The 11,290-nt window shown below is 42.0% G+C and overlaps 1 protein-coding gene across 8 annotated transcripts in view; it reads left to right on the forward strand.

Annotated features, from left to right (window-relative positions):
* The window catches only part of GOLIM4 (golgi integral membrane protein 4), an 88,312-nt gene extending 83,755 nt beyond the window's left edge, over nt 1–4,557 (forward strand). For all 8 annotated transcript variants that reach the window (XM_017346894.4, XM_017346897.4, XM_008266447.5 and 5 more), the window contains 2 exons: nt 2,437–2,517; nt 2,829–4,557. In XM_017346894.4, coding sequence (XP_017202383.4) covers nt 2,437–2,517; nt 2,829–2,975 — 228 coding nt within the window. In that variant the 3' untranslated portion in view covers nt 2,976–4,557. The remainder of the gene's footprint in view (nt 1–2,436; nt 2,518–2,828) is intronic.
* Nucleotides 4,558–11,290: the final 6,733 nt, after the last annotated feature.

Here is an 11,290-nt window from a genome sequence, read left to right on the forward strand (position 1 = left end):
ACAATAATCAAATGTAAAAATGTCCATTTTACTGAAGAATTTCATAATAAAAACAATTGACCTTACTGTTTATATACCAGGAAACATTGACAAGGCGAGATGCTGGTCCAAGTCTGACTCCATAGTATATGTTAGGAGATGGAAAACCAGGCTGCAGCTCTTTTCAGTAAACTGTTGCTGGACACAGCCATGGCTGTTTGTTTACATAAGGTCTATGCCTGTTTCTGTGCTACTTGGTGGTGTTGGGTGGTTGCCACTGGAACCATATAGCCCAGAAAGTCTAAATACTTGCTATTTGGCAACCACAGGAAAAATTTCGCAAGCCCTGGTTTGTACATCGTTTCCATCACACTGCATAATCTCAACTAAAACGTTGTTGGGTCTTTGCCAATAGCCTGCCTTCACTCAGAAGGCTACAGAAAACATACCTTTATTCATCCATACAGACAGGGGCCCTTCAGCAATTTAATGGTGTTTCAGTTAGGCTGAGCTTGATGTGGTCTGAAATGTGTGCTGCATTGTCTTCACCCCACCGGCCTGTGGAATTCTGTGACTTAGAGCAGAGATTCAGGGACCACACAGCCACAGGGAGGGACAAGGGTGTCATTAGCTCCTGTCAGCAGGAAATGTGAATGCAAGAGGTGCTCCTGCCTCTGTCCTCAAATTGTATTTACTCAGGACCACTGTAGTCAGGGGCTGTAGACTCAGCTGAAGTCGAGCTGGTTTTAACAGGTTTTGGGGGGCTTGGCTCTCTCTTGGGCATTTTTGGGGCCCATGTGAGGCCAAGTTTTGTCCACAGGAAACCTGGGAGGCTGCAGCTTATTCTTACCTTGCCTGGGCTGGATACCTTGAAGTATCCAAGTATACAAGATTTGTTTCTTGTTTCTCCTTATTTATACTACCTTTTTGGGCTTCACAAAATTCTTGAAAAAGCAGACAAAAAAACCTACATGGATTTCAAGTTTTTTTCCACACCAAATTATCTTTTAAGTCCATTTTCCATGAACTTTTTGAAGTCCTCTCCATCCTTTGCCCATTTTTCAGATTTTCTATTTTTAAAAGATTTATTTTATTTAATTGAAAGAGTTACTGGGGTCAAGGTGGTTGGGGAGAAACAGACATCTTCCATCCACTGGTTCCCTTCCCAAATGGCTGCAACCCCCGGGGCTGAGCTAGGCTGAATCCAGGAGCCAGGAGCTTCTTTTGGGTCTCCCATGCAGATTCAGGGGCCCAAGCACTTGCACCATCCTCTGCTGCTGTCCCAGGTGCGTTATCAGGAGCTGGATCGAAGTGGAGCAGCTGGGACATGAACCAGCACTCAAACGGGATGCCAGCGTTGCAGGCAGCAGCTTTACCCACTACACCACAGCACCAGCCCCCTATTTATCAGATTTTCAACAATAACCCCTCCCACTCCCTACCTCCAAGTTCTGTGACTTATGTGTTATTCAAGAGAATTTATTGTTTATTAAACCATGATCACAAAAGATCATTTCGGTGGGATACTACCTTATGCTTAACTGATATTCAGCAATTTTTTTTGACAAATCTTCAAATGGCTTAGAACTTTTGGTGTATGTATGGTTTTCAAAATCCTTTGCAAGTTAGAAAATGATTTACCCTATATTTATATGAGATTGGTAATTTAAGAGATTATTTAGCAACCATGTTCAGATATTTTCTTTAATTTGCATTTTGAAATGCATGATTGGAATCAATGAAACTATAATAATATTCATATAGGAAAACAACTTGAAACAAATATTATAACACTAAAGAGATGAGAATTTGAGACAATTTATATTAGACTATTTCATGGGGAAATTAGATTGTATTCTATTTTCTAGATATTTTACCCAAAGAAATCTATTTTGAAACATAGAATAGATACATCAGTTTTCTACTATGTTGTATAGAGCAGTGGTGTCTATTTTATATGCCTATACAGTGGAGAAATTTTTACATTGATTTATGTATTAATTCATAGACATGTTCATTTAGCAATATTAATGAAACAGTTCCAGTGTGCCTAGCATATATAAAGGTATTGAAATAGCAAACTGAATAAAATAGGCCATCCCTGCTTTCACAGATCTTACATTCTGCCAGAGTTTTATATTTCTATAGTTTTCCCATTTGGAAAAGGGAACTGTTTAATTTTATAAGCTGAATTCCCACAAGCATTATCATAGGAGCATTGACCTTTAGTCAAAGAAATCAGACATTCAAAACCAAGGGCCTAAATACAGAATTAGTTATGTTAGATTATTACACATTTTTTGCTTTCTAATAGAGAAAATCATACTTTTAACATTTTTCTTTTGCAAATATTTTTAGTGAAAATTGTGCTGCTTTTAATGAAGTTTTTTGGAAACCAGAATACATTGTTGCAAGTGTCTAAATGTTGAAGGCATCACATGGTGTCTGTGATTTTAGGTCCAGGAAGATTTGACTGAAGAGAAAAAAAGAGAATTGGAGCATAATGCTGAAGAGACCTATGGTGAAAATGAAGAAAACGTACGTGTCGGATGCACATTTCTACCAAGTGCCTGTGTGTGTGTGTGTGCGTGGGTGCTTACACATGTATACATGTATAATTGGGGGGTGCCAGTGAGGAAGGACACCGTTTGGTGGGACTGACTTTAACCCTGGAATTAGGAATGGTTGTAGCAACATGAAGCTTAGGAGAGGCGGTGCCACTATTGCTGGTAGGACTGTTCTTGTTCACTTGTTTCCTTTGTCCAAAATGAGTAACTTTCTACCCTTATCACGGGGGAATATTTATCACTGACCCTACACCCTAGTTCTTGGCTTTTTTTCTTTTTAAGGCCGATGATAAAAACAATGATGGAGAAGAACAGGACGTGCGCGATGACAACCGCCCCAAAGGCCGAGAAGAACACTATGAGGTGGAGGAAGAGGAGGAAGACGGGGCTGCCCTTGCGGAGAAGTCACACCGGAGAGCTGAAATGTAGCTGTGTCCGATTTCCAGACAGCGCTCAGCCCGTGGATTCTTTTCAAGCTGCTCAAGAAGAAACCTGCCTACTGAACTCTAGGATATTTAATTACAAAAAAATGAGAACTTAGAATTTTTTTTAACTTTTGTATTAGAAATGCTCATACATTTATATGAATATATTTTGATAACTTAGGGTAGAGTTTCTTTTATATAAAAGCTAAACATGAACGAGAAGCAATTAAGCAAACCTTCCACCCTGAATCTAATTTTTCATAGATTCTGTCATGTTGGAAAGAACGTGGACTTTGTATATGTTTAGACTTGTCACCTTTCTAGCTTCTGGTTCCAGGAGTTCTGTTGTTTGCCTTTGATACAGGATTTCACAACAGGGAGTGTACTGTAAAACGCTGTAAAGACTTAGAGGAGAATGGCTGGTTTACTAATTGTATTTTTGTGTATAGTTCTCATAGGATTTTCCCCAGTGTGTGTGGCTCTGGAATGAGACCCGTGGGCACAGTGGCATACAGGTGGAGGGCCATTTCTGTTGCACAGTAAAGACTGTTTCTGACATTGTTCAGAACAGTTAGAAAAACAGTGAACATTACTGAAAAGCACAGCTGTTCTGCTTGAGAGCCATTGCCTTTGAAAGTGAGATGGTTCCAAAACTCACTGTGGCAGTACCCTGGACTTAATCAGCTACTTCAGTGTTCAAACAAGATTTGACACATCAGTATACTAACCTTTCTGGAGGACCGATGGTTTGTTTAAAAACTAATTTAGTGGGTATGGGTGGTGGTTTCTACATGAGCACCCATTCACAATATTTTTTCCTCTGCAGGCACCTAGTGATATCCATTTCAGCATCTAATTCTCTAATATATTTTTCTCCTTTAAGCTCTATGCTTCATTCGCTATGTAATCACTTTGATAACAAGTATGAATATGAAGGCATATCAAACTGCACAATTTAATAGAACTATTTTTCAAGACTATATAGTGAAATATAAATGTGGAAATATGATCGACTCTCTCATGATCTTCCTGTTTGCTAGCACTGGGTCTGCTTTTTGTGTATGTATAAGGCATTTTAATGATTATGAATTACAATAAATCCCTTAAAAGAAAATTAAAATTCAAAAATTCACCTTGAAATAGAGACATATTTATGTCTCCAGAATAAAGATTTTTGAATATATAGAATTGGGTTATATATTCATATGTGTGTGGTTTTACAGCAATACTCTCAAATTAATAAAAACAAATTTCATTTTCTACCCTTATTGTATGAGTGTAATTTTATTTTTTAATGACCACACTTGTGTATGGTTTTGGTTATTCCAGTTGAGCGATTGTGTATGTATGCATAGGAATGTTTTGTTCAAGTGTATTTTGGGTTTCCAATAATCATAAATCAAATCTTACCTTTATGTATAAAAACCCTTTATGTAATGTAAAATGTATTATATTGTACATAATATTCAGAATACAATTATTTTGGTAAATTTGTTTGTATTTTTAATGTCCCAGTTGCAGTATTTAATTATTTGAAACATATTGAAACTTGGTAATAGTCAATAAAGCTATAAAAAAATGATAAATCTTTCAAAGCACCATATGTGATTTCTTATTAGTTTCTGATCTTCTAACATTCTCCAGTTCTTTTTCATGAAAACAAATGTTATAAAGCTACCAATATAGATTAAAAAATTAAATGCCATTCCCAATCTGCTTCTGTTTTTTGTATCTTTCTCTACATGATTGGGACGTGATTTATTTACCCCTTTCCTGAGAGTTAAGAATTTTTATTTTATTTGAGCTCCTTTCGGAGCAAGAAAAAATAAATAGGGAGCCAAAAATATAAGAAGTTTCAGGTGCACACATACAAGATGAACAAAAAGGCTGTGCCACCCTCCCAGGAAGGCTGCCGTTGCAATCTGCTCCTCTCTGTATATGGCCCTCAGTGATAGGGTCAGCCTAACTGCTGTTTTGAGAAGAACTGACCAGCCTGAGCTGATACACATTAATGAGCTGAACAGAAGTAAAATATTCCTTGTATTTATCCTGCCAATTAGTTTGACTTCTGGTGAAACCAGTAAGTGAAAGCATTTGGTACCAGTGACATAATCAATTATTTTTTAAATCATCTACTAGAGATGAATATGGTAGAGCACAAAAAACTGTTGTACAAATGTAGTTACCCCTTCTGCCTGACAAATCTTCCACAACCTCCCAGGTGCAGCCCAGTATCTGCATTTCAAACACCCTGCTCTGGATCCCAATTCTCTAGGGGGTCCTGCCCACCCTTCCTCACGTCTGATAACATTTGCATCCATAAAGTCCTTTGTTTCAGACCTTCAAGAGAGAAGTTTTTCTATTTACATCCAAAAAGCCCTTTGTTCCAAGAGGAGCAGAGGGGGGGAAGCAAGACCCATCTCCTTAAAAACCCCCAGCCTCAACTGGACTGCGCACTCAGCCCTCTGCCTCTTTGCTGCGCTGCCCGCCTGGTCTGGCCAGGTGTACTCTCTCCACTCAACCGTGTAACCTCGCTCCTTCCCGTCCCCTCCCCCCAAGTCTGAGCAAATGAGCACCCTCTCAGTCTCAGGCTCTGTCTGGACAGGTGCCCATCCATCCTTACGGATGTCCCTTCCCTAATAAACCTTACTATTTTACCTCCTGAAAGGAGTGGCCAAGAGCCGCCATTAAAATGGCCTTAATAAAATAAAAAGAACAGGAACTGAGACAAGCAATTCCAGAAACAGTCCTGGGAAAATGGGGAGTAAACTAAGTTCACAGAGAAAGCAGATAGCTACTACCCAGAGATAAGGGCGACAGAACATCCTGGTATGCACATAAGCCCCCTCCCCTGTGCTTGCTCAAGCTTAACAAAGAAACCGCAAGGCACGTAAGGCACGTAGCAACCCGCTTCCTTTCCCCAACGACCCCCTCCCCTGGTGTACCCCTTTGACCTAGTACTTTTCCACTGACATTACCGCTTTCAAACTGCCATATAAGGCCAGTTGCTGAGAATTATCCAATGAACTTACGCCACCCTATAGTATGTTAATTTTGTGGTTTTGCCCTTTAAAAACTGTGTAAAATGATTGTTCGGGGCTCCTCTCTTGCCCCGCTGCTTGCGGCGGCCAGCAGAGGGCCCATTTGCGCAAATGAAATAAAATTGCCTCCTGCTTTTTGCATCATCTGGTCTGGAGTCTGTGTTTCTGGGGTCGTCACAAAAGGACACCGCTTTTGGGGTCCTTCACCTCCCACTAAAACAACAACAACAACAACAACAACAACAACAACGTAGTTACTGGTTATTTGCAACAGTGACAAGGAAAGACCTAACAGTAAATGCATAATGTGGTCTAATGTGCTGGTGATCGTTGTCATAAAGGAAAATTATGGACATGTATTGAGTCTTTCATAGTACAAGGTGTGTGTGAATAGGATCCACTTTGATTCCCACAGTGCTTTTATAGTGGATAGGATTTGCTCCTCCCTTTTGAAGAACTTTGTCTTCTGGAGTATTTGACATTGTTTAGCCATTTTGAGTTCTTTGTGTTTGTTTTTAGTTCTTTGGTTACACTATGGCACATTCATATTGCAGCATTTTGCCTAGCCATTAAAAAGAGTGAGTTTGGTCAATTTCTGTTCCTGAATCATCTTGCCATGGCTTCTGTTCTAATACCTGTGGCTACTTTACTTCCTAATGTCCTGGCTGCTCTCTCCCATCTATTATACAAGTCTCCTTTCTTCCTGCTTCCTTAAATATTGGTGTTCTCCAGGTTTTGTGCTGGAGATCTTTTCTCTTTTTAACCCTCTTCCGACCCATGGGTTGGGCACATGTCTCTCTCCCAGTTTCCCCAACCTGGTTTTCTGTGTTCCAATTCTATCTCCAGTATCATAATTTTCAAAACTGAATTTGTCTTGCCTATCACCTAAAACCTCTTCACTTTCTAGGTCCTATGTTTGTTTAAGTTCTCAGAGTTTCTCAAAACATATAAAGCTTGTCCTTGCTTCTGTCTTTTCTCCCTGGATTTGTCACAAAAATACCTTGCTATAGCCCACTTCCCTCCTTCCTATTGTCCTGGGTTGTCGCTCCCCCTCTTCGCGGAGGAACGACACTAGACCCTGTGCTGTTCTTTTGTCTGCTCAGCCCTTCCCGGGTTTGCTGCTGGTTCTTCCTGGGTTGGCTGCCGATCCTTCCACCTCCGTGGAAGGGCGGCTCCCCCTGCCACTTTCCCCACTTCCGCGGGGGAGCGGCACACTGCCGGCCGGCTCTCTCGGGGGCTGCTCAGGTGTTATCCGGATGTTCCCCTTAGATGTTCCTGGTGCATGTTGTCTCTCTCCTCCTTTATAGTCCTCTTCCACCAATCCCAACTCTGCTACCCACATGCCGAGTACACTGCTCTCCTCCAATCAGGAGCAGGATCAGCTCCTGCAGGTTATTGGTCGAACTGGAGGCAGCTGTGTAGAAGTTGTTTACTCCTCTCCCAGCGCCATATTGTGGGAGAGCAGATGCATAGAATAAGTCTTAATTCCAGTAACAGTCTAGTCTGAGTTGCTCCCCACACTGGATAGATATGTCTTTTACTTGGGTTCTTATAAGAGTCCCTAACCCATCTATATACTGCTCTCTCCTGCCCATTTAAAAAATCTGTGCCAATATGATTTTCCCCTAAAAATAACACTAACTCTACCCCATTATAAAATTATTTAATAAGTTGCTCTTGCAAATATGCAAAGTTCCAGACACGTGACCTATATTATTATTTGTGATTTGACCCCATCTCCCCTCTTTAGCCTTACAACTTACCAACAACAAACTTACGCTGAGTCAGAATACATGTGACTCTTTTTTGTCAAGTACATTCATCTCCAATGTGTTGGTAAGCAACCTTGACCTTGGTCTCCACATGGGAAATTGACTAGTACAGCCAATAATTCCCCATCATCTTGAACAAAGTATTTGATCCAAGACAGGCAATTGACCATGACACATAGATTTGATATCTCCCCTGGGCTGTTTTATTGGAAGGCAGTCCTGCCATATTCCCATACATCTCATGACAACCTTTATCCTGGGCCATCTGTTCAAGTATATTTGCATAGCAGACAGCCTTAGAAGCCTGCAATAACCCTCTGGGTCACAGATCAGATTTGTTTTCTGACTTTGACAGTAAAGATGATGTCTTCCTTTGGGGGAGAATTTGGATAGGTTTATTAGCCTCTCTTTTTTTTAATATTTTATTTTATTTATTTGACAAGTAGAGTTACAGACAGTGAGAGAGAGAGAGACAGAAATGTCTTCCATCCACTGGTTCACTCACCAAACGGTGGCGATGGCTGGAGCTGGGCTGATCTGAAACCAGAAGGCAGGAGCTTCTTTCCAGTCTTCCATGTGGGTGCAGGGGCCCAAGGACTTGGGCCATCTTTCACTGCTTTCCCAGGTCATCAACAGAGAGCTGGATCAGAAGAGGAGCAGCTGGGACTAGAACTGGCGTCAATATGGGATGCTGGTGCCGCAGGTGGAGGACTACCCTCCTGTGCCACAGCGCCGGCCCCACTAGCCTCTCCTTTCTTAGCTGAGGGTTTCCCAAGATCCTCAGCTATGGCACAACCCTTTGTGTGTGCTACATCCACTTGTTATCCCCATCACACTTGGGAAGCTAGAGGAAGTGATGTGAACATGAATGAAACTCATGCTGCCCACTGTGCCATGAGAAATGGAAGTCTTTTGCCTCAGACCCAGCAGTCTGGTGCCATCTGTCAGCATCCATGACCCTGTAGTAGCTAACTTATTAGTGTGTAAGGTGAGTAAAATCTCAGATTCTGTACCATTCTTGATATTTTACAGGCAGGAGGAAAGACAATAGCAACTTATTGCTCTCCGGAAGCAAAGTTACTGTATAAATTTTGGGTTTCTTGCATCCAAAAAATAGTCTACAAGGGTAGACAACAAATGTCACCCTCAGAGAACAGCAAAAGGCAGAGACATAGATGAAGAGGGTTGTGGCATCCTTTTCTGGTCTCTATATCTTGTCATCGCTGATGACAGCTAATTCTAGTACAGGTTGATTAGTAAGCTAATAATGTCTGTTTTTCATTTGACTAGTTGGAAATGCATTTCTGTCGTTTGCTATCTGGAGATTCCTGACTGATACCGAATAACATTCCACTCTATTGTATCATGGTCTGTTTGCTACCAAACCTCGATGAGAAACACTCTTCAGCCCTCTTTGCTCTCCTATCCTATCCTTTGCCTGGATGACTGCTTTGGTCTCATGTTAGATACTAGTTCCAGGGCTGGCGCTGCGGCTCACTAGGCTAATCCTCGGCCTTGCGGCGTCGGCACACCGGGTTCTAGTGCCAGTCAGGGCGCCGGATTCTGTCCCGGTTGCCCCTCTTCCAGGCCAGCTCTCTGCTGTGGCCAGGGAGTGCAGTGGAGGATGGCCCAAGTGCTTGGGGCCTGCACCCCATAGGAGACCAGGATAAGTACCTGGCTCCTGCCTTTGGATCAGCGCGGTGCACTGGCCGCAGCGGCCATTGGAGGGTGAACCAACGGCAAAAGGAAGACCTTTCTCTCTGTCTCTCTCTCTCACTGTCCACTCTGTCTGTCAAAAAAAAAAAAAAAAAAAAAAGATACTAGTTCCTCTGGAAGGACCTATCTTCCACTCACTCCACCCTTAAGTCTAGGCTTCCAACTTTTTCTGCCCTATAACATCCATATCTACTATTTCTTGTCACAGTACATAGAGCGGCCTATGTACTTGTCTGTATTCTCCTTGACAGATCTGAGAGTAAAAACTGTATTTATTCGGTTCATTGTTGTATCCCAAGCATTGGCATTTAGTGGATATTCAGTGAATATTTAAGTTAGTATCTTACAATCTTCATCTGTAAAAAGGGAATACTTAGTGTTTCAAGATCATACTACAAATAAGTGGGAGTGAATTATTCTGAGGTGAGTCTGATCCCACCATCAGTTTACAACATAGCCAGTGGTGTTTGGATCATTGTTCTTTTTCACATTCTGAGTTTCATATATTAATAAGATGCATATTAAATTTTGCAAAAGCAGAGAGACAAAAAAAATAAGTGAAGTTTCAGTCATATGGTGTTGAGGAATAATGAAGAAATTGGAGGTGTTTGACCTAAGAGATGCAATGGAAGGTGCAAATGCATGTATGTCCGTCTTTTTATTATTATTATTTATTTGACAGGTAGAGTTATAGACAGAGAGAGAGGCAGAGAGAAAGGTCTTCCTTCTGTTGGTTCACTCCCCAAATGGCTGCTACGGCCAGTGCTGCGCCGATCTGAAGCCAGGAGCCAGGTGCTTCTTCCTGGTCTTCCATGCGGGTACAGGGCCCAAGCACCTGGGTCATCCTCCACTGCTATCCCGGGCCACAGCAGAGAGCTGGACTGGAGAGGAGCAGCCGGGACTAGAACCTGGCACCCATATGGGATGCTGGCGCCGCAGGCGGAGGATTAACCAAGTGAGCCACGGCGCCGGCCCCGTCTGTCTTCTTTGAAGCAGCAATTGTAGTGTGAAGAATTAAACGTATCTTGAGAAATGGATTAATGGAATTGCTGTGTCTAGAGAAGTTTTCATCAGAATAAATCATCAATTATGATTCTTCAAGGGCCTTCTTAAGTGGAGGGATAGATGCAACACCCTCTCAGAAGTCCCTGGCTCTTGTGCCTCACTGTGAGGGGAGCAGCAGTTGATTCGGTGGTGTGCAGTATATGTTCATCCACTGGTTGACCTTTTGTCTGCACACCATCTCCTCTTCTCATTTGAAGCAGACTCTAACCACAGGAGTGGGTGCAAGACCTGAGCTGGACCAATTGTTGAGCCCCACCTACCAGGCCATGGTGACTGCTGGAGGAATGGGAGCACATCCCAGAGTATCCCGATAACCTCCCGCTGGGTTTCTAGACTGAGGGTGGATAAGGGAAATGTTCTCTGGCTGCTTTGGTGAAGAAAGAAAACTTGTGGAGACAGAGCTGCCAGGACGAAGCTACCCTTCATCACATGGAGAAAACTCATTGTAGCAGGAAAGAGTGAAGCCATCAAAAAAAGAGGAGTGGGGAGAGTGGATGAAAAGGTAGAAAAGAAAGGCAGAAAAGAATCAGACACAGAGACAGACAAATGATGTTCAAATCCTCAGGTTCTGACTTCGTTTGATTATACTTTCCAATACGTCTCCCTTTCCCTCTTTTTTGAAAAGTGAGTTGGAGAGTTTTAACTGATCCCCCCAAACTGACTGACTTCATCGTTATATATTTTTATGGAAGAACACTATCAGCCCAACAGGAGAAATACTTTAT

This window comes from Oryctolagus cuniculus, chromosome 4 (genome assembly GCF_051225735.1).
Source record: "Oryctolagus cuniculus isolate XC-2025 breed Fujian yellow rabbit chromosome 4, ASM5122573v1, whole genome shotgun sequence".
Lineage (NCBI taxonomy): Eukaryota > Metazoa > Chordata > Mammalia > Lagomorpha > Leporidae > Oryctolagus > Oryctolagus cuniculus.